The 23,390-nt window shown below is 41.9% G+C and overlaps 1 protein-coding gene across 1 annotated transcript; it reads left to right on the top strand.

The window, feature by feature from the left end:
• The first annotated feature begins 19 nt into the window (after positions 1–19).
• On the top strand, positions 20–23,387 carry pola2 (polymerase (DNA directed), alpha 2). Its single transcript, XM_060932313.1, has 18 exons — positions 20–528; positions 1,871–1,995; positions 8,398–8,483; positions 9,709–9,766; positions 9,854–9,963; positions 11,102–11,295; positions 11,566–11,654; positions 11,726–11,878; positions 12,081–12,143; positions 12,243–12,297; positions 18,427–18,551; positions 18,685–18,723; positions 18,817–18,890; positions 18,986–19,094; positions 19,194–19,300; positions 22,793–22,849; positions 22,928–23,054; positions 23,140–23,387. Exons 1-18 carry the CDS (start codon positions 444–446, stop codon positions 23,290–23,292), a joined length of 1,809 nt encoding a protein of 602 aa, XP_060788296.1. The 5' UTR covers positions 20–443; the 3' UTR covers positions 23,293–23,387.
• The last annotated feature ends 3 nt before the right edge of the window (positions 23,388–23,390 follow it).

The raw sequence follows: 23,390 nt of genomic DNA, 5'->3' as shown, positions 1-23,390 counted from the left end.
AGCGGCGATGGCGAAACACACAGGGCCGGAAGTGACGTCGGGCTGTTGTCGTGCGGGCGGTTTTTCGCGGCAATCCTGACTTGTCAAAACTGCTGGAAAAGAGAAACGACACAGTACGAGCAGTTTTAACACAATAAAGAGGTAAATTAATTGAGAACATGATTAGGATTGAGAATAAAGAGAGCTTCCGGAGGCTGCACTGAGCGCCAGCGGGGTTAATCTTGTTCCTTCTGGCTCGCGCTGCTTGTGTGACAGTAGGTTTGGTAGCGAGTTAGCTCCGGGTGTTAGCATTAGGCGTTAGCTCCGGGTGTTAGCATTAGGCGTTAGCAGCTGTGTGTTTTCCCCACTGGCTGGTGTGAGACCCCGCGCTGTGTTGCTGTTGAGGTGAGCTGTCCCCGGAGAGTGAAGAACAGCAGCGCTAAACCGCTCCTCAGACCCCCAGGATGGCTGCAGTGACCGCGGAAGACCTGAAGCTGGAGCTGGAGACGTTTGATATCGGCTGTGAGGAGGATTCAGCGCTCCACAGGAGTGAGGAGACAAATACACACTTACACACATCACGGTCAAATGGACATTCATGGTTTCTCTCTCTCTCTCTCTCTCTCTCTCTCTCTTTCCTTATCTCATTCCTTCTCTCCCTCTCTCCTTCCTTCTCTCTCTTTCTATCTCCCTTTTCTCTCTCTCCCTCTTCTTTCATTCTCTCTCTCTTTCCTTATCTCTCTCCTTTCTATATCCCTCCCTCCCTTTTTCCTTCTATCTTTCTCTTTCCTTCTGTCTCCTTTCTGTCTTTCGTTCTCTTTCCTTCTCTCTCCCTCTCCTTTCTCTGTTTCTATCTCTCCTTTCTATATCTCTCCCTTTTTCCTTCTATCTTTCTCTTTCCTTCTGTCTTTCATTCTCTCTTTCCTTCTCTCTCCCTCTCCTTTCTGTTTCTATCTCCCTTCTCTATCTCTCCTTCCTATATCTCTCCCTTTTTCCTTCTATCCCTCTTTCCTTCTGTCTCCTTTCTGTCTTTCATTCTCTCTCCCCTCTCCTTTCTGTTTCTATCTCCCTTTTCTCTCTCCCTCTCCTTTCTGTCTTTCCTTATCTCTCTCCTTTCTATATCCCTATCTCTCTCCTTTCTATATCCCTCCCTCCCTTTTTCCTTCTATCTTTCTCTTTCCTTCTGTCTCCTTTGTCTTTCATTCTCTTTCCTTCTCTCTCCCTCTCCTTTCTCTGTTTCTATCTCCCTTTTCTCTCTCCCTCTCCTTTCTCTGTTTCTCTCCCTTCTCGATCTCCTTCCTATATCTCTCCCTGTCTTTCATTCTCTCTCTTTCCTTCTCTCTCCTTCCTTCTCTCTCCCTCTCCTTTCTCTGTTTCTATCTCCCTTCTCTATCTCTCCCTTTTTCCTTCCATCTCTCTTTCCTTCTGTCTCCTTTCTGTCTTTCATTCTCTCTCCCCTCTCCTTTCTGTTTCTATCTCCCTTTTCTCTCTCCCTCTCCTTTCTGTCTTTCCTTATCTCTCTCTTTTCTCTTTCTATCTCTCCTTTCTATATCTCTCCCTTTTTCCTTCTATCTCTCTCCTTCTGTCTCCTTTCTCTTTCATTCTCTCACGCTTTCTTTCCTTATCTCTCTTCTGTCTTTCCTTCTCTCTCTCCTTTCTATCTCTCTTTCTGTCTCCCTTTCCTTTTCTCTCTCCTTCATTCTTTCTCTCTTCATTCTTTCTATCTCTTCATTCTTGCTTTCTTTCCTTTTCTGTCCTTCCTTCTCTCTCCGTCTCCTTTATTTCTTTTTGTTCTCTCTCTTTTCTATCTCTCCCTTTTTCCTTCCATCTCCTTTGCATCTCTTTCCTTTTCTCTCTTTCCTTCTCTTTTTCTTTTCTCTCTCTCTCTCAGTGCTGGAGCAGTGTATGTGCCACAGAATGACGGAGCAGGAAATCGTGTGTCAGTGGGTCGCTTTCATTGCCACTAAAGGCCAGTTAAAGCTCACTCTCAACAACCTGGAGATCTTTGAGCATGAGGTGAGCACTCCGGTCTCAGTGTTTATACATCTTAACCCATATCTGTTCTTCAGTGTATCTGACGTCCCTGGGGCGGTGTAGTGGTTCGCACGGTCGTCTCATAGCAAGAAGGTTCTGGATTCAAACCTAGCGGCTGACAGGGGCCTTTCTGTGTGGAGTTTGCATGTTCTCCCTGTGTCTGCGTGGTTTCCCCCTCAGTCCAAAGGCAGGTGGTTAGGTTAACATGGGGCAGCCATGACCTGAGGGCTGAAGTGCCCTTGAGCAAGGCACCTCACCTCCCACTGCTCCCTGGGCGCTGTAGCATAGCTGCCCACTGCTCTGGGTGTGTGCGCGCACTCATTGCTCACTTGTGTGTGTTCACTGCTTCAGATGGGTTAAAGACAGAGGAGGAATTTCACTGTGTGCTTAAGTCTGTGCTGGAGTGTACGTGTGATAAATAAAGGGCGTCATGAGCTGTGTGCAGCATATTCATTGGATGTGTAAAATCCATCCAGCCATCCACCTATTGTCTACGGGAGAAAGAGCGCATCAAGAAAATAACTTTAACATGGGTGCAAGTTTTCCGGCATGTGCCGGAAGCTCCGTTTTTTTCGGTTCTGAAAAAGTCATTTTTCCAAATCATGTAAATCTGTTGAGATTTTCGGGGGGGGGGTATAGGGGTGGCCCTCTCACTGACTCACTCTCAGCGTATTACCGGGTTACTGCGGTACAGTCTCTGCACGAGACAAATCTTTTCATCTCGTCTTCACCACAAACCTTATTCAATTTATACCCCGCTCACTGACAAGCGGTCCTGACTAGCTCGTTGTTTCACGATAGCCTGGGAAATCCCATGCTGCTTTGCACAATCGTTCCGATCTGAAAAGACAGCATGGAAACTATGGTCTAAATCAGGGGTGTCCAAACTGATCCATAAAGGGCCGTGTGGCTGCAGGTTTTCATTCCAGCCATGCAGCAGCACCCTGATTTGGCTTATTCAATCAACTGACACACCCACCCTTTAATCAAGGGTGGGTGTGGCTGCAAGTTTTTGACTATGTGAAGACAGTTCAGTTGATTGAATGAGCCAAGTCAGGTGTGCTGCTGCATGGCTGGAATGAAAACCTGCAGCCACACAGCCCTTCATGGATCAGTTTGGACACCCCTGGTCTAAAGGCTCGCCTGAGTTAGGGAGCCAATCAGAGAGTGGGGAGGGGTGGAAAGACGGTGACGCGTACTACTCGACAAACGGAAGCTTGTAGTTTTATTTGGGACTGTTTACGGATCACATTTAACATGGCGGCGAGCGATACGAACCAAACTTTCGATCAAGCTTTAGACACTGTTCTGAATTAGTCTGGTTAACACCAGACCATATCACAAGTGAAATAATTTCGGTGCCATTGTTTTCCTATTTTTGTTTTGCCTTCTCTTTCTCTTTCCTTCTCTTCTTCGCCTCTTCGTCGCTCTAACTACGTCACCGGGTACAACTGCCATGATTGGCCATGGGCTACGTATACGCCAAATGATAGACATTCGCAACGTCCAATAAACGGCCGTTGACAATCGTAAACCACACCTCCCCTACGAGAAATTCAATAGGCGGATTCCAGACCATATTTCACTTGTGATATGGTCTGGTGTTAACCAGACTAGTTTCACGGTGTTATACATGTGTGATATCATGTTTCACGCACGTAGCACATTGTTCGACCAAATCAACCCAGCTATTCCAGTGTATATATTGTAAAAAAGGTATCACAGCAAAAGCATATTAAAAATGGTTGTTTCAACATTTAAATTAGTAGTTGCTAGATGTTTTGAAATATCAAGCCTTGTACTTGAAATATTATTTCAGATGAAATGTATTAAATATTTGATGTGAATATGCAAATCATATAACTATTAATATTATAAATGTTTGCATGAGAGACAACCATTTTAACTTGTAATTACATTTTTTTTTCGAGCCCTAAGGGGGGCTCACCCCGACCTTGTCAGACTTTTCAGGTTTTTGAAAATGTTATACTTGCACCCATGCTTTAACAGTGTAATATAACAAACACATAATTACAAATTAACTGGCATCAAATTCAATGATAAAAGTTTATCAGTTTTCCAACAAGTCAACTTTTTTTTTTTTTTTAAACAACAGTAGAGCTGATTCCCCAAAGGCGTGGGGCAGTAAGCCCGGAGCAGAAGAGTCCAACTTTCTATTTCATTTTCCTGGGTACAGTTATCAAGCATTCTGATTGGCTCCTGAGTAATCCACAATAAATAATGTCTGACATGCTTGTGATGAGTTCCATGCATTTTCGATGTAGTGGGGCCTAATAATACCCTACAGGGCCTAATGCCCCCCTTTGCCCTACTGTGGATCCACTGTGACTCGTGGATGAGTTGTTGCTGATCCCAGTTGATGTTGGGCGAGAGGCGTGGTAAACCCTCGACAGGTCACCAGTCTATCACGGGGCGAACACAGAGAGACATGCGTCCACATTCACACCTATGGACAAGTTAGAGTTAACAGTTGAACTGATCTACATGTCTTTGGAGTGTGAGAGGAAACCACACAGACACTAGGAGAACATGCAAACGTCACACAGCAAGGCCGCGGTCAACTGGCAAGTTCGAACCCAGAACCTGCTTGCTGTGATGCAACAGTGCTAACCACTGCATCCAGTGTGTAAACTCCATTTTAGATATATATCAAAATTAACTTCGTTCTAATTTGTTCGGATAAATGGTGTTCTGAGAGTGTTGATATTCAGTATATCAGCACTGCTGCATTTCACTGTACATCACTCCACTTGTCTGTGTTCACTACATACAATTCCAACGTTAACATTATTTTTAATTTCACTGAAACTGTTACTACACTTACTGTGCAGTTGCCATGGCAACACGCAATGCTTTGTTGAGTTGCAGCTTCTTTGGCAAATATTTTTCATTGACGGTTAAAAAAAAACCCAGAACGTTTGTTTGCCCATACTCTCTGAAATGGGATTTATTCAATATTAATTACTTGTTTATAGAACTGTTCCATAAAAAGCAGTGTCACATTTGTGATCGTGTTGCTGTGCTGAATATCATCATGGTTGTTATAAACGTCACGTAGTGATATTCAGTATGACGCCACTCATCTCATCTCATCTCATTATCTGTAGCCGCTTTATCCTTCTACAGGGTCGCGGGCAAGCTGGAGCCTATCCCAGCTGACTACGGGCGAAAGGCGGGGTACACCCTGGACAAGTCGCCAGGTCATCACAGGGCTGACACATAGACACAGACAACCATTCACACTCACATTGCTTCTTTAATCGTGTTTCATGAAGAATGAAGCTTTTTCTTAAGAAAGTTGTAATAGAATAGAGTTTTTAATCAGAATAAAATAGAATTTAATTAGAATAGGAAAGAGTAGGAGTTTACTAGAATAGATTACTCTTTTATAAGAGTTGAATTGAGTTTTTATCCAAATAGAATAGTTTTATTATAGTAGAACAGAGTATAATAGTGTTTTATCAGGAAAGACTTTTGATTTAAAAAAAAAAAGTTGAGTTTTTAACCCCCAGCTGGCCGAAAGGCCCGAAGGGGGATTATGTTGTGGCGATTTCCGTCCGTTTGTCCATCCCTCCCTCCTGGGAAGGGTGCTCACCTTTGAAATCAACTCCTCTAACAGTTTTCGAAGGAATTTCACAAAACTTGGCAGGATTCTTTGTTATATGTTGGTAATACGCAGATTGTAATTTCGTTAAATTCGGTCACGGTTTACCAGAGTTACAGCCCTCGATTCACAAAGTTATACTTTGACAATTTCATGAGTGTGTGTTTTTCCTACTGACATCAACTCCTCTCGCAATTTTTGGACAAATTTCTCGAAGCTTGGCAAAAGGCCTTGTTCTATGACGGCGATTTAATTTCCTTTGTAAAAATTTCACCAGAGTTTTGATTGTTGATTAAAGTACTTTGACAATTTCATGAGGCTGTACGTTCTTCTGAAATCAGCTCCACTCACAATTTGTGGAGGAATTTCACCAAACTTGGCAAAAGGCTTTGTTATATGACCGTTATACGCATATTGAAATTTTGTTTAATTTGGGCAAATTTTACCAGAGTTATACCCTTGATTATTAACAAACTTGTACTTTCGCAATTTCATCAAGATGTGCTTGCTTTCTGAAATCAACTTCCCTCACTGTTTTTATCCCCCGCTGGCTGAAAGGCCTGAAGGGGGGATTATGTCATGGCGATGTCCGTCCATGGAAGGGTACTCACTTTCTGAAATCAACTTCTCTCACAATTTTTGGAGGAATTTCACAAATCTTGACAGGATTCTTAGTGTCGGTAATACGCATGTTTTAATTTCATTAAATTTTACCAGAGTTATAGCAGAGTTGCCAGCGGGGGATATTGTGCTCTCAGAGCACGCTTGTTATTAGAATGAAATAGAATAAAGTTTTGTCAGAATAGAGTTTTACTGGAATACAGAGTAGTAGATTGATCATTGGGTGTTGGAAACATGGGATCAGATGAGTGCAACTCAGGCTTTACACACTGGAAAAGTCTGGAAATTCAGAGACTGTTGTGATAGAATAGTACGTATGGAAATGTTAAGTCTGGAAAAAAGTAATGGAAATTCTGGGAGTTTTTTTTCATGAAGGGACAAGAACCCTGGTTTGTTTAAAATAAATCCCATTCATTCATTTACAACCCCGATTCCAAAAAAGTTGGGACAAAGTACAAATTGTAAATAAAAACGGACTGCAATAATTTACAAATCTCAAAAACTGATATTCACAATAGAACATAGACAACATATCAAATGTCGAAAGTGAGACATTTTGAAATTTCATGCCAAATATTGGCTCATTTGAAATTTCATGACAGCAACACATCTCAAAAAAGTTTCAACAGGGGCAATAAGAGGCTGGAAAAGTTAAAGATACAAAAAAGGAACAGCTGGAGGACCAAATTGCAACTCATTAGGTCAATTGGCAATAGGTCATTAACATGACTGGGTATAAAAAGAGCATCTTGGAGTGGCAGCGGCTCTCAGAAGTAAAGATGGGAAGAGGATCACCAATCCCCCTAATTCTGCGCCGACAAATAGTGGAGCAATATCAGAAAGGGGCTCGACAGTGTAAAATTGCAAAGCGTTTGAACATATAATCATCTACAGCGCATAATATCATCAAAAGATTCAGAGAATCTGGAAGAATCGCTGTGTGTAAGGGTCAAGGCCGGAAAACCATACTGGGTGCCCGTGATCTTCGGGCCCTTAGACGGCACTGCATCACATACAGGCATGCTTCTGTATTGGAAAACACAAAATGGGCTCAGGAATATTTCCAGAGAACATTATCTGTGAACACAATTCACCGTGCCATCCGCCGTTGCCAGCTAAAACTCTATAGTTCAAAGAAGAAGCCGTATCTAAACATGATCCAGAAGCGCAGACGTCTTCTCTGGGCCAAGGCTCATTTAAAATGGACTGTGGCAAAGTGGAAAACTGTTCTGTGGTCAGACGAATCAAAATTCGAAGTTCTTTATGGAAATCAGGGACGCCGTGTCATTCGGACTAAAGAGGAGAAGGACGACCCAAGTTGTTATCAGCGCTCCGTTCAGAAGCCTGCATCTCTGATGGTATGGGGTTGCATTAGTGCGTGTGGCATGGGCAGCTTACACATCTGGAAAGACACCATCAATGCTGAAAGGTATATCCAGGTTCCAGAGCAACATATGCTCCCATCCAGACGACGTCTCTTTCAGGGAAGACCTTGCATTTTCCAACGTGACAATGCCAAACCACATACTGCATCAATTACAGCATTATGGCTGCGTAGAAGAAGGGTCCGGGTACTGAACTGGCCAGCCTGCAGTCCAGATCTTTCACCCATAGAAAACATTTGGCGCATCATAAAACGGAAGATACGACAAAAAAGACCTAAGACAGTTGAGCAACTAGAATCCTACATTAGACAAGAATGGGTTAACATTCCTATCCCTAAACTTGAGCAACTTGTCTCCTCAGTCCCCAGACGTTTACAGACTGTTGTTGTAAAGAGAAAAGGGGATGTCTCACAGTGGTAAACATGGCCTTGTCCCAACTTTTTTGAGATGTGTTGTTGTCATGAAATTTAAAATCACCTAATTTTTCTCTTTAAATGATACATTTTCTCAGTTTAAACATTTGATATGTCATCTATGTTCTATTCTGAATAAAATATGGAATTTTGAAACTTCCACATCATTGCATTCCATTTTTATTTACAATTTGTACTTTGTCCCAACTTTTTTGGAATCGGGGTTGTATGTTTCACTGTAAACTGCTAAAGTAGGACACTTTCCCTTAAAGCAAAGAGGGACTGTTTGACTAACTGCTGCACTGTTTGTTTGTTTGTTTGTTTGTTTGTTTTCTCCCAGGCACTGAACAAAAGGCAGAAGACCAAAGGCTCATCAAAGAACAAGTTCAGCACCACTACTAGAGACGTTCACTCCATCCAGGACCTGTATCCTCCTTCTTTTGAGAATGGCTCCCACTCTGACTTTGACAGCAATAATGTATGACCTCAGTATAAAAGGTATGCGAAGTTTCCTCTACCTTTCCTTCAACACATGAAGGGGAAAAAAAAAATCCCACCAATCAATGTTAATTCCAGCCTTACATTTTATTGGCTGTGTAAATGATTGTGAAATTCATTAGTCAGTGGTAATTCGGCGAGCGTTCCAACTTGCAATAGTTACATGTTCAGGGAAAAAGTCGGGTAGTTAGTTAGGTAGCAGGTGTGTGTGGATACACAGCAGAATTATATACGCCCCATTCACGCCTGGTATTAACATGCGTCCTGGGAGATCAGGTCACACGTGGACCAGCTTGAAGTATGTCAGTTCACACCTGGTAGGTGTCTCGAGTGAACACTTGATATCGCATCTCGCTTCTCCATAGGTGAATAAACTTTTACAGTACCAGGCAAAAGTTTGGACACGCCTTCTAATTCAATATTTTTTTCTTTATTTTTATTAATTAAGACATGCCTTGTCTAAAAGTAATGATGGATGTTGTTTCTCATTACTTAGTTGAGCAGATCTTGACATAATATGGATTACTGCAGTTGTGAAATGGGGCCATTTACTGTATTTTTATTATTTGCTATTGGATCTCAAACACATTTAACAAGGCAAGAAATTCCACTAATTAACTTTTGAAGAGACACCTGTTAATTGGAAAGCATTCCAGGTGACTACCTCATGAAGGTGGTTAAGATAATGCCAGTAGTGTGCAAAGCATCAAGGTAAACACTGGCTATGCTGAAGAACCTAAAATATGAAACTTTTTTTTTTTAAACATTATTCTTAGAAGAAGAAGAAATCCAAACTTAACATTGCATTTTAATAGTTGCTCTTAAAATATGATTATGTTGGTAAGTGCATACAAGTTTACGCAGAGAACGTCAGTTGAGTAGGCAGTCCTTCAGTGTGGCCCAGGACACGTTAGGTACTCCCTGCTGAAAGAATGTGGTCTGAGTAATCAGATTGCAGTGTGTGTGTTCGGGACGCGTTTGACCCAGTTCACATCTGTACTTACAGCTGACCTCTTGGGATCTGATTACACAGGACTTGTGTTAATGCCCAGTGTGAACAGAGCCTAAGGTTACTTTGTGCATTGCTTAAGCAGCTTTGTCATTTTGGTACACATCCTTATAGTCGATGGATTTCTTAACCCCATCTGACCAGAATCAAAGCAGAAGAGGAAGAAGAGAATTTACTGGACTCGTACTCAACACCAGGGAAGGTGGGTCATGTTTTGAAAAATGGCGGTGTTTTTTTAAAAATTGTCCAGTTGCTGTAGTGTCTGTCTGTCTGTCTGTCTGTCTGTCAGGGCTCTCAGAAGCGCATTCTTACTACTCCAGAACATCCTACATCCAAACGTAGCGTTGCTCGCCTGCCCAGTCCGGGTCTGCTGTTGTCTCCTGCCAGCTTCTCACCATGGTAACTAATACATGTCTGTCTTTCTCTCTCCTTCCATTTTTCTCTCTCTCCTTCCATTTTTCTGTTTCCATCTTTCCTTCCATTTCTCTCTCCCCCTTCCATTTTTCTCTTTCCATTTTTCTCTCCCCCTTCCATTTTTCTCTTTCCATTTTTCTCTTCCTACTTCCATTTCTCTCTCTCCCTCCTTCCATTTTTCTCTCTCCTTCCTTTTCTCTCTCCCTCCCTCCTTCCATTTCTCTCTCCTTCCTTTTCTCTCTCTCCCTCTTCCTTTTTTTTCTCCCTCCCTCCCTCCATTTCTCTCTTTCCATTTTTCTCTGTCCTTCCTTTTTTCTCTTTCCATTTTTCTGTCATTCCTTTTCTCTCTCCTTCCTTGTCTCTCTCTCACACCTTCCATTTTTCTCTCTCCTTCCATTTTTCTCTTCCTCCTTCCATTTCTCTCTCCTTCCTTTTCTCTCTCTCTCCCTCCCTCCTTCCATTTCTCTCTCCTTCCTTTTCTCTCTCCCTCTTCCTTTTTTTCCCCCTCCCTCCATCCCTCCCTCCATTTCTCTCTTTCCATTTTTCTGTCCTTCCTTTTCTCTCTTTCCATTTTTCTGTCCTTCCTTTTCTCTCACACACCTTCCATTTTTCTCTCTCTTTCCATTTTTCTCTCCCCCTTCCATTTTTCTCTCTCCTTCCTCTTCTCTCTCCCCCTCCCTCCTCCCATTTCTCTCTCCTTCCTTTTCTCTCTCACACACACCTTCCTTTTCTCTCTCTCTCACACACCTTCCATTTTTCTTTCTCTCTCTCTCACACACACACACACACACACACCCCTTCCATTTTTCTCTCTCTCCTTCCTTTTCTCTCTCTCTCTCTCTGCACTGTGTTTCACTCCTGGCACTGATTATGCATATTCTGCAGATTCAAGTAGGTCCAGATTCCTACAGATCTCTTGGTGATAGTTTGTTTGATTAGTGTGTACGTGTCAGCCCTGATTTGAAAAAATTGTCAAATTAAAACTGATCTCATTCGTCAGAATGGCAGTTTTCACTAAAAAAAAAAAAAGTTATGCAGCAGTTTAACTGTGCTTTTCTTTCTGTACTATATAGGCTGTACTTACTTTGTTTGCTAATGAGTGTGTGTATGTGTGCGCGTGCAGTGCAACGCCTTCTCAGAAATACAGCATGCGCAGTGCACGCGGGGAGGTGGTAGCCACATTCGGCGCTGTGCAGGGTCCACGCTGGACAGGAAAGGGTCAGACTGCAGTACAGGTAGAGCTCCTCGAGGGCCAGGAAGGCTCGCTCACCACCTCCTATAAATACATGTTGCAGAGGCTCAGAGATGTACGAGATGGTATGTCCACTACGTTCCACTCATTTGCCCTCACTGGCATAATAATGACATTAATGAGCACCTTTTATCACCAAAGATACAGTTCAAAATGTTTTTGGGCAGCAAGCATGTATAAGCTGTGAGTTAGAGAATGGGGGTGGGAGATATACAGCCCTTTTTTGATATCGTGATAATTCTCCTATTTGGAGTAACAGTAAACATAAGAATTACCACCCAGAGGTTTGCTGAATGTTAGTTGTGTATGTCGGTCATTCTGCGTGGTGTCTTCAGTTCTGACTGAGAAGATTGACTTGCTGGGGGAGGAGCTGAGATCACACTTCAATATAGAGGAGTTTTCTCCAGTCTCACTTCCTGCCCAGGTACATCAAGCACTCGCTTCCTGATCTGACTTTTACAGAATCGGTGTTTAACTTGGCTTTGTCTCCTGCAGGACACCATATCTGTGTTGGGCCAGGTGTGCTGTGACAGTAACGGGAAGCTGAACGCTCAGTCTGTGCTGTTGGAGGCGAGTCAGGAACATGGGGCCAGACAGGTGCCTGTAGATATTTCTGAGCTCAAAGACTACTCGCTCTTTCCTGGACAGGTGAGCAGAAATGTTCGCGCGCGCACACATGCATTATAGAGGTGGATTACTCTTGCGAGACGGGGTTGCTTAGAATAGATTGGATCTATCAAATGAGTGTTAACTGTTACACATCAGTATTACAAAGTCGAGGCATTTTTCACAGTGATCGTGATGGCTCTTGATTTGTCTACATGTACTCAACACTGATCTCTTGTTTTAGGTTGTCGTCATGGAAGGCTTGAACACTTCCGGTTCAAGGTTTGTTGCTTCCAAACTCTATGAGGTACGTGTGCAGTACAGAGTCAACAGTACGTTTAGTTTTGTAATACAAATGCATTTTTAAAATCTTTTTATGTTGGTTGTCTTACTGTGTGTCCTCCAGGGTGTCCCTTTACCCTTTTATTCCAGTCCAGAGCCGAAGCAGGAAATAAATGAAGGTAAGAAATCCGCTGTTTGAATATTTTGTTTTAATTAGGGCGGTCAATCAATTAAAACATTTAATCGCATTATTGTTCATAGTTAACTCAATCACACATTTTAAAAAAAAAATCTGTTCCAAATGTGCATTTAAAGCTCATAGGCAACAGTTTTAATTTTATGCACATTTGAAACTTTTATATGTTTAAAAAAAAAAAACTCTACTTTTCTTCTGGTCCCAAGAAGTATTGTTAATAAGTAATAATTAAAATAAGTTAGCGCGGATTGTGGCGAATTTCTGTCGGCTATTTTCGTGACCGCTCGGCACGTGACGTCATTTAAGCCAAACAAACCGCTTGAGTGGAGTCCACTTCCGTTTACTTGCGTTGCCGTTCGGCTTGAGTGCAGACGTGCATTCAGGAATTTCCAAAGGAAAAACCCCATGCCTTACTGTTGTGCAGTGAAGTGTAACAACGGGACCGGTTCAGGAAGAAGTTTTTAGCTTTTTCCGAAAGAGGAGAAGAGGCGGAGCGAGTGGGTTGGCTTTTTCCGAAAGAGGAGAGGAGGCAGAGCGAGTGGGTTGGCTTTTTCCGAAAGAGGAGAAGAGGCAGAGAGAGTGGATTGTGCGTGTGAAACAAAATCAAGCAGTCAAAGAAGAAACGGAGCAGCAACGCTCAAGCAAAAAGGAGAAGATTGGAGGTAAACATTTTTACTTTTGCTTGCAATTGACAAGTCAAGAATCCTGAGGGATGCTGTACAATCATTGTGGAAATGAGACAAAGGGATATTTCCTCGCTCAGAGTCAGCTATAAATAGTATAATGCCGCGGACGGCAGGCTAATGTGGCCTACCGGCGCACTGTCCAGTAATTGTTCCCTATATCCACTAGGGAGGGAGGTTTAATTATTCTTCAGAAGGGCTCTTATTTAGTATTACGACAAAAGTAGGAATTTATCATAACTACCAGGATAAATCATTTGGTCGCGAGTCTTGTTGAGGTCCGGGGTCACCGCGATCAGAGTCGGCTGAGTCGCTGTCTGATTCCGAGGCCGAACGGTCAAACCAGTGAGCCACATTCACCGATTGCTTCGCAACGGCCATAGGTTCATACATGTATGGTTTCACCTTTCGATATTCAATTTGGAGAGTTCCTGTTTCAAAATTGCTATCACTTTCAGACATTTTACACAACCTCTCACGACCAAAGTCCGTACACGTGCCCAGTTCGCAGGTAAACACAGAGCTGCTCCCGGTCTGTTTGGCTTAAATGATGTCATGATGACGGTCCCCTGGCAGTGAAAGTGTGCATAAGTGAGATGTAAACAAACCTTCGGAAATTGGGCAAAACAGGATATTTTAACCGTTTTATTCAATTTTAGGGTGCAAGTTAGACATCAGGAAGATTGAATTAGCTTTTTGGGTCGTTCTTCTAGGCAATAAAGTTGATATTCTACGTTTCACCTCCGACTATTGCCTATGACCTTTAAAGGGATACCTTGTTTTTGTGGAGTAGGAGTGGACAAATCTACTTGCTTTATCCAAATGTATGTAGCCAGGTCAGGAAGGATAAGGCTGGACACAGCAAAAATTATTTTTGTGGGTATTTTATTCCCCCACTGCATAAAAAAAAGCAACGTTAACTTTATAATTTTGTGGGTTTTGCACAATTCAGTGTGAACAAAACAATCTAGTATTTTCCTGTAGTTCTGTACTTCCAGCTTCAAACTGTGCAATAAAAAAAAAACCCTCAATGAGGCTGGAGCTCATACTGGCCACTGTTGTGTGAGGGTTTGAAATCCGATCACTCCTGTAGGAGGAGTAGCAATTTTCATGAAATTGCTGGTGACCCCTCTGTAGCTTCAGCCATGATAGGTGGCGCCACCTGGTGAACAATTCTTGTTGGTATGTCTTTAGAGTCTTCTGGGTGAGTTTCAGTGAAAACGTCCCAGCAGTTTACGAAGAGTATCGTTTTAATATGATGAGCCACCCAGAATTTTCATACGGCCATAAAATCATAAATATGACAAGTGTTGTCACAAGCTTGACAACTTTTATGCTCACCCACCTGGGGAACATTGTGTGCGAGTTTGATCAAAATCTGATCGATCCTGTAGGAGGAGGAGTGATTTTTTTTTTTTTTTTTTGTAAATTATGGACAGACGACATGTGATCGCATAAGCTCATCCGGCCTGGCCTAATAAACTAAACTAACTAGGTGATGTGGACGCTGGACAACAGTAGCGGCTCTCTTTAAGTAAAGAAAATAAAAATCTCATCTCATTATCTCTAGCTGCTTTATCCTGTTCTACAGGGTCGCAGGCAAGCTGGAGCCTATCCCAGCTGACTACGGGCGAAAGGCGGGGTACACCCTGGACAAGTCGCCAGGTCATCACAGGGCTGACACATAGACACAGACAACCATTCACACTCACATTCACACCTACGGTCAATTTAGAGTCACCAGTTAACCTAACCTGCATGTCTTTGGACTGTGGGGGAAACCGGGGCACCCGGAGGAAACCCACGCGGACACAGGGAGAACATGCAAACTCCGCACAGAAAGGTCCTCGCCGGTCACTGGGCTTGAACCCGGACCTTCTTGCTGTGAGGCGACAGCGCTAACCACTACACCACCGTGCCGCCTGGAAAATAAAAATACAAAACCCAAAAATGCATTTGTTAAGCCACACAGCTCATAAAAATGTTTTCCAGTAAAATGCAAATGGTAAATGTACAGTACATTCATGAGCAAAAACTGCATTTATAAACAATTTTACATAACACTCAAATTTCTCAGAATAAAACAAACTCTCTCGCTCCAGTGTGTAGCCTGCACGCATATATACACACACCTGGACCTTAACACGTCTTCTTTTCTCCCCTCTGGACCATTAAAAGCATGTAAAAAAAAATCTCAATTAAACAGAACGGAGCATGAACAAAGCTGATTCCAAAGAGTATCACACCCTGGAGCACTAAAGAAGCAATGACATCAGTCGCCTTGAGAACAACTCCACAGAGGTTAAATACCTGGTTTCTCACACCAGCTGGTCAGACAAGCCCAGTCTAATCAGACAAGCTGATGAAGTGAACTGAAGGAGCCTCCTGGATGAGACGTGAAACATCTTCAGAGACTTAAAACCAAGTCCATTTACGTTTGAGCTCTTTTTTTTTTTTTTTTTTGACATTACTGTGACCTGGATGAATGAGAATATTCACAAACGTATAAAAAAAAAAAACCCACACATTTTATGTAAACAGCCAGAATCCAACAATCTAAGTTGTAATCACGAATTGCACCAACCAGCTACTTGCTACGTCACTCGCTTGTGCTAGGTCTTTATGATTTTGATTTATTTGGCAATAAGACAGTACATAAAAATGATAAACGTAACAAAGTAATCCAAAATGAACGAGTATAAAAAAAAAATACATAAAATACTGTAGATATTGCCGGGGATAACACAAAAAAGTTAACTTATTTTCATTGTGGTCCCTCTAATACAAGATGTGACATGAAGGACAGATACATGTGTTATTTACCAGCTGGGAGGTCCGTATCGTGAAATACCGTGACCGAGGTCTTGAAAGTACTCACCGAGGTCACGGTATTTCACCATACGGACCGACCTTAAGCTGGTAAATAATTTATTTTTTTTTCCCTTTACCAAATTCTAACAGAAAACGAGAGCGCCCAAAAGGGGAAAACCGAGCCGAGCCGCCATTTTGAATCCTCATTCACGGCTGTAATGCAAATTGCTTCCTCCTCGGTATACAAGCAGGGTTCTCCACGGATTGAAAATATGGGGGGTGGGGGTCAATCGGATGACCTTGAAATAAATTTGCATAAATTTACATATGTCATTTGCATAAAATACTCTCAAATAGTAATCATTTAGAATAGAGGAATCAATTGGACTGGTACAAAACACATCATGCATCAAACATTACACACATCATATTCAGGCATTGTTTGAAATGGAACTGGAAAAAAAAAAATTTTTATTTAGCAAACTACAAAAAAAGAACAGAAAAGTACAGAAAAGTTTTTGTATTAACTATATTCACACTGCTCCACAAAAGCTGACATTGTTTGAAATGGAAATGTAATTGCAGGCACCACTGGAAAAAATAATTTTTTTAGAGAGAGTAAAGTACATTGAAAAGATGTTGTTTTGACTATATAATATAGTTAAAACATTTTTCAATGTACTTTACTCTCTAAAAAAAAATTATTTTTTCCAGTCAGTGTATAGTTAATACGGTTTTATAGACCTCTTGCAGTCACGTGCCCGAATCCCGGCTGGAATGTAAACAGCCGCCATCTTGTCGGTCAACAACACAGCTGAATATTGTTGCACTCGTATACAAAATGGATCAATTTCAACCGACGGACTACACGGCTCATTTTTCTAATGAACAGATAACTAGATACATGTCTAAAATAAACGACCTACAGATTAGTGACCCTTATCGATTACCCCTACAGTTTTTAAATGCGAAGCCTTAAAGTAAGGAGAGGACAGGCACGCTTCCCCATAGACTCCCATTATAAACGTGGCAGCGCTTGTATTGCAAAATCAGAAAAGTCACTCGTTTTTAACTCGCTCTAGCGTCCTCATTTTTTACACTACAGACAAAAAAATTACATCAATGTGTTCAGGAGAGCCTTGTGGCACTCAGTGTGAAAGAATTTTGTGAATATCTCCTTCCGATTTCGTGTAAATCCCCGTTGTTTGGAGGGAGCACTCTGAGCAAATACTGCCCTTTGTGTGCCTTTCTGTGTCTCTAAGCACTGCGGGTGGGGGAGAGGCTGCTCGCTCTTACACACAATGAGTTTCACACTCGGGTGTTGTCGCGTCGTCGGTACTCCAACAGAGAAAGGCTATCTGTCACAAAGAAAACAAAGGGACGTCTCTTCCTTTTGTGAAGGGGCGGCAGAAATTAAACGGAGGCGGGAATCACAGAAAGGGGGGTGGCCCGCACCTCTAAAACCCCTCGTGGAGAACCCTGACAAGTGCACTTCCATGGCAGGAAAAAACCTTCATTTTGCCACCTATGTAGTCCCCTATTTATACAAAATTGAGTCATTCAGGATTCAGCCATGTTTTTGCTCAGCGTTAGCAACAGTTCGAGGTTTTTAGCTTTCTCCTGAAATGTTTTCTTTTATTTCGTCTTCCTCAGGGTAGTAAAACTCGCTTTCGCTGTGAACACTGTCGTTATCGCTATCCATGCTGTAAAATTAATGCTATTATTCTGAGAAATGCGAAAATAAATGTTGACAAAAATTGCTACTATGTTTGTTGTTGTGAACGAGCGAGTCGCCAGAGGTCTGTAATCGGGGTCTGTATCGTAGGATACGGACCCGCTCGCCAGCCAATCAGAGCGCAGGATTTGATGGAAACCGGACCGCGAAAAAAAACAACCTAATACTAATAAATATACAAAAATTAATAAAAAATTAGAAGTAATAGCATTATACAGAACACTTTTTTTTTTCCCTTAAAATTTAACAAAGATTGACTAAAGTAGAAGAAGACTATTCCATAACTGAGCACCAGTGACGCAAAATGAAAACTTACCAAAAGCACCAAAATGAGGAATGACGAGCGAATGTTGACTAGAACGAGTATTATGAGTGTCTTCTTGAGAGGGAAAGGAATTGGTCAGAAAGGTACTTAGGAGACATCCCATCAAGCACACGGTACATATGATTGTTTTAATTGTTCTATTCTGTATCGGATAGGGAGCCATCCTAAGATTTTGAAGCGTTCAGTAAATAGCCATGTTCTTGGCTGTAAATTTAGAGTAAAATGAACCAATTTACTCTGAGAAATCTGCAATTTTGTTTTCTTAGTCAAACTAGAGTACCAAAAAGAGCAGGCATAATCACAATAACTTTGGACCGGTGCTGATGCTAACAGTTTCTTGGTTCTTAAATCTAAAAATTTTACTCTGGCATATACCTTACTCAGTACCTTTTCGGCCATTGCCTCTCCATCCAGGTCACTTCCTGATTTCCCAAACTACATGGGAAGGGCACAGAATATGCATGTGTTATTCGTGCATCAAAAAAAATTAGTGTCGTTAAAAGGAATTTGCGTTAATACATTATCGCATTAACATCTGCTGTGTTTGTTTGTGTGTAGTCTCAGAATCTGTGATGGTGTTAGTGGCCTGTGGGCCGTACACCCCTTCTGACAGCTTGTCCTACGACCCTCTGATTGACCTGATTAACATCATTAATAAAGATAGGCCTGACGTCTGCATTCTGGTGAGAGCGACACTCTTAGAAGTGACTCATTCATTCAGAAATGCTACAAACGAAAGCACGTGTGTGTATTCATATCCAGGGTTTTGGTCTGACATGGCATGTCTTGTGGTGTTTTATTTCATGTCTAACGCAGCTTGGGCCGTTTGTTGATTCCAAACATGAGCAGATTGAGGTAGGGTGTATGCATGGTTTTTTTGATACTTCTTGTGTACAGTATTTGAAGCATCATGACAGTAGACTTTCCGATTCGCGCACTGTTTTACAGAAAGGCCAAGTAACGGAAACATTTGAAAGAATCTTCTCCAAATGTCTAGACAGCATCGTGGAAGGAACCAGAGGGTGTGTATTACACAAACTGGTTTGTGGTGATTTTTGCTGTATCTCATCATTCTTTCCAGCTTTCAACTCTCCCCCTCCCTTTCCTCCCCTTTCAGGACAGACTGTAAGTTGGTGTTTGTTCCATCTCAGCGAGATGTACATCACCATTACATTTATCCCCAACCGCCTTTCAGTCTCCCGGACCTGAAGAAAGGTGATGCTCAGGTGAGCTGTCACTTTGTTTCTTTGAAACTAAACCAGAACCTGCTGTATAGTGGGAATAAATGCTTTCACTAATGACGGTTTCTGATTTTTGTACCCCAGCGAGTGACTTTAGCCCCCGATCCCTGTACACTCCTGATTGGTGGCGTGGCATTTGGCATGACCTCTACAGACATCCTGTTTTACATGGGAGCTGAGGAAATCAGCTGGTAAGATGGACATGGGATTCGGAGTGATGATGCATTGTATTATACAGGGATGAAAGTCTTCCGGATTTATCCGGATATTTGACAACTCTTGAAAATCTCCAGTTTTCCGAATGGAGAAATTTATTTTTCGGATTTTTCGCATTCTTAAGGCCTCTGCATGCTCTTGCGACAAGGCTTTTGCAGATAGCTTTTCGCAGACAGTTGTAATTTATCGTTGAGCGGGGAGTAATAGGCGTGCGCGATGTTATTCACTGCCACAACGCAAGGGGGCGCGAAGTCGCTAGGAGTAGTTGGTGGGTGTGGTTAGTGGAGTGTTTATCCTCCGGTTACTTATAATGACGAGAACTTTTTTTTTTATAATGACTAGAACTGGAGTCGTATAGATGTACGTACTTCCTCAATCAACCGCTCTTCGTGCTGCTCCATCTTCGCTCGTGTTTTTAAAAATGCTGGTCGTGAAAACAAACCAAACCGGGAAAGTAGGGAAGCGGAAGTGCGTGTACAGCGGATGTAGAGTGGACCAATCAGAGCCCTCTTGTCTGCGAGGCTTCTGCGGTGGTCACAATTTTTGGGAGGTGCGCGCAGAGCGTCTGCGAAGGTGGGGGGGCTACGCAGACACTGTCTGCGACGCTATCTGCGAGGACTGGGTTGTCAGCATAAATTGGCCTTTAGATGCGGCATAATACTTCGCATCGTCCTTGCATGGGCGCAGTCCTTAAATAGCCCAAACATAGTTTATTGATTTAAAGACAGGTGTTCTTTGTGAACGGCACTCGTGCCGGAGCTCGTTAGGCGCGCGCACTAAGGCGCACAGGACTGACACTGTTCTGCGCAAGCGCAACACAATCGCACTAGAAAGCATGTTCAAGCTGCCAGTGTAGCTGCAGTCTTTTTAGTTGCGAATTACGAGTATTTTCTCGTGTTAATAATTCACCGTGTCAAAACAAGCAAAACTTTCCTCCTTCTTTTGATGTGAAGAGAGGTCAGCAATTTATTATTTATATATATATATATATATATATATATATATATATATATATATATAAAATTTATTTATTTTATTTTCCATCAAAGTTGCATTTTGTGGTTTCGAAGCTAAGTTTTAGTGCCGTTTCTAGAACACAACATCAAGAAAACGTGGAAGAAACAGCAATAATGGAAGAGCCGGTTTCTAAGCTGCCTAAAACTAGCAATGGTAATTATTTTTTGTTACATAATGTACTCAGGCTGCCAGTCAGTGTGTCTCTCTCTCTCTCACACACACACACACACACCCTACGCCCCTGATTTATATGAGAAATTTGGTATTCATTGGTGTGTTTAAATTTACAGACAATACAAACTAATGTAAACAATTGGCTTCAACTCGCATAAATATGAATTGGAAATGTTTAGTTCACTTTAGCTTCTGCAAACGCACAACTCTACTAAAAGATTGATAAACGAGGCTCAATGTCCCCAACATTGAAACCTGAAAGCTTTAGAAACTCTAACAGACCTTTACTTTTTAACAGTGCTGTTTTGGGATTTTGCTGAGTTTACCTTCAACTGTCTGATTTTTTTTTTTTTCAAAGTAATGAACTGTGTAGGTAGGAAAATCACCGCATTTTCTAAATGCACGCCTGAAAATTACTCATTAACTAGGGGAATTAAATTTGATATTTTTGACGTTAATTATTAATGTACATGAAAGAAAAAGGCTTAAAAGTTATAACTTGTTTTAGTGAAAATAAGTACTAAAATGCACTAGAATGCAGGGTTTTGCGTGTTATGTTATTAAAATATTTTCAGGGGACATTGCCCCCATATCTTAGTTTGACTTTCAAAAGTTCAGGGTTTTTTTTTTTTTTTCTTTGCTCCACTTTCATCTCTATTTATAATAAGTATTTAGACTATAAGGACATGGATAGCCCTGATTCAGAAGTGCTATTACTTTGTCACTTTTAGCAGAAGAAATGTACATTTTCATATTTCAAGTTTTGGTTTAAAGTCGATACGCAGAGCCTTTTATTTTTAAATATATTTCTTAGTGGATAGTATCTCCATCCTTGACTCTTGGATGCTGCATAAATGGGAATTTAAAAATATATATATATTTGAGAGTTAAAATAGACCGCAAAGTTGGCATTCGAGCCGCCCCACTGAGCCAGCCAGCCCTGAGTGTGTGACGTCACAGCGGGAACCGGTTTTAAGGCTGAGGCCTTTGACAGCTATAGACCAAAGTCATATAAATAAAAATTTATGGGGAAAGTAAGAAATGCCGTTACCGACTTGCTCAACTAAGACTGATTTGACTTCACTGATTGTGGGTTGACCCTCATTAAAACAGGATGGGTGTTATAACTTGTGCAACATACATGTACATGCACGCATTTTCACTGATAAAACGTAAAAGGCTAATTAAATAATCAGATGAACTGAGACAATCACATTCTGAAGCAAATTAAATAATCTTATACCGGTAACTTAAACACCACAATACAAGTTACATGTATTAATATAAATGCAGGTAAACATGTTTTGTATTCGAATGAGAGTCGGCGCTTACCCGTCTGTGTTCTCGCTTGTTGAAGGCCGACCTTGTGGCCGATTGTTTTGAAACAATCTGACTTTCGGTTGTTCATTCAGTTCTCCTTTCATTCGCTTCTTCCACGTAAAGGTGAGCTATTCTTGCTGCTGAGGCAAGCAGATCCAGCGGAAAAATCAGACGGCTGGTCCACTCATTCTCCATACTGAGTACTCCACCATTACTACTTGGCTCAGGCAATTACTAAAACCCGGGATGGAACGTCACCGGTTTTAGCAACAACGGCGTCCCGTTCCATCCCAGGTTTTAGCAACAACACTCGGCTCACACTCCGGGAGAACTGGTGCAACTGAACTTAAATTCCTTTTTAAAAAAAATAAATAATGCTTTCCTTTTCTTGTAGTTTTATTTAATTGTTGGTATTGCACCCTCTTTCAATACGGGCTTATAGCCAACGCTCCTCAACAGATCAGAGGTCCCGTACGAGTCTTCAGTAAAATGTGCAGAGCAGAGGAGAGACCACTTCATAGGCGCCCAATGTGTCCGTGAACTTCTCGCAAAACGCGTCCAAATCTTTGCAGTTTGAACATTCTTGGGCCGTGAATGCAACGTAAATCCACCTTCTGTCGTGTTGCTGCACCGGCCAAAAACGCATCTACGTGGCATGGCGATAAATTAGCTCAAAATGGAGGATCAGCGTTGCAGTCAGCTCTGTGTTTTAGTGTTTAGCGGAAATGGCGATGAGACCGATAGACTTCCTGTTGTGACGTTACGGATGTCAAGGTCGTTCACTCAGACCGCTACCTATACGAATCACTTCTTTAATCGTAAAAATTACTATATTAGATTTATTGTTTACGCTTAAGACGATTCCTGTGCCATTCTTGAGGTCTCAAGGCATTTATAAACAAAAGTGAGGCCATGGCTCTGCGTATCTCCTTTAACATGTTTGTTTGTTGTTGCAGCGCCACGGGCTCGGACCGATTCTCACGCATCATGAAGCACATGTTGACTCAGAGGAGGTCAGTGGGGAAATATCGAAGCCACAGTTTTGGTCCTTATCTCCTGGCTTGTTTCTCAAAGGTTCCCTTTCATTGCAGCTATTACCCGCTGTACCCCCCTGCTGAGGAGATCAATATGGACTATGAAAGGTTTCAGCAGTACGGCCAGCTGCCTCTCACTCCTGATATTCTCATTGTCCCTTCTGAGCTGCGCTATTTCATCAAGGTAATGCAATTTAACCACTGTATCTAACGAATATACGTAATTATGGTTTTAATTACCGTGATATTTAATTACCGTCTTCTGTCAGGATGTGATTGGCTGTGTGTGCATCAATCCTGCACGTCTGACCAAAGGGCAGGTAGGAGGAACTTATGGACGGCTACTGATCCAGCAGAACCCGGTGCAAGAGGAAGGAAAAAGAGTGAGCCCCTGCATAGCAGCACAGGTGGTGAAAATCTAACCAAGTTTTCTATGTGCACCAGTTGATTTACGTTTGTATGCACAATTTTTTTTTTTTTTAGTAAAGATGAAAAAATAAAATGTATAGTAACGGAATGA

Source organism: Neoarius graeffei, chromosome 10 (genome assembly GCF_027579695.1).
Source record: "Neoarius graeffei isolate fNeoGra1 chromosome 10, fNeoGra1.pri, whole genome shotgun sequence".
In the NCBI taxonomy this organism is placed as follows: Eukaryota; Metazoa; Chordata; class Actinopteri; order Siluriformes; family Ariidae; genus Neoarius; species Neoarius graeffei.
This window is presented reverse-complemented; position numbering and strand designations above follow the sequence as displayed.

Bases quoted from the DNA above. Each gene is read 5' to 3' on its own strand.
- pola2 (XM_060932313.1), top strand. From the start codon at position 444: ATGGCTGCAGTGACCGCGGAAGACCTGAAGCTGGAGCTGGAGACGTTT. The intron at 1,996-8,397 runs GTGAGCACTCCG...GTTTTCTCCCAG, and splicing joins TGGAGATCTTTGAGCATGAG to GCACTGAACAAAAGGCAGAA. The intron at 9,964-11,101 runs GTAACTAATACA...GTGCGCGTGCAG, and splicing joins CCTGCCAGCTTCTCACCATG to TGCAACGCCTTCTCAGAAAT.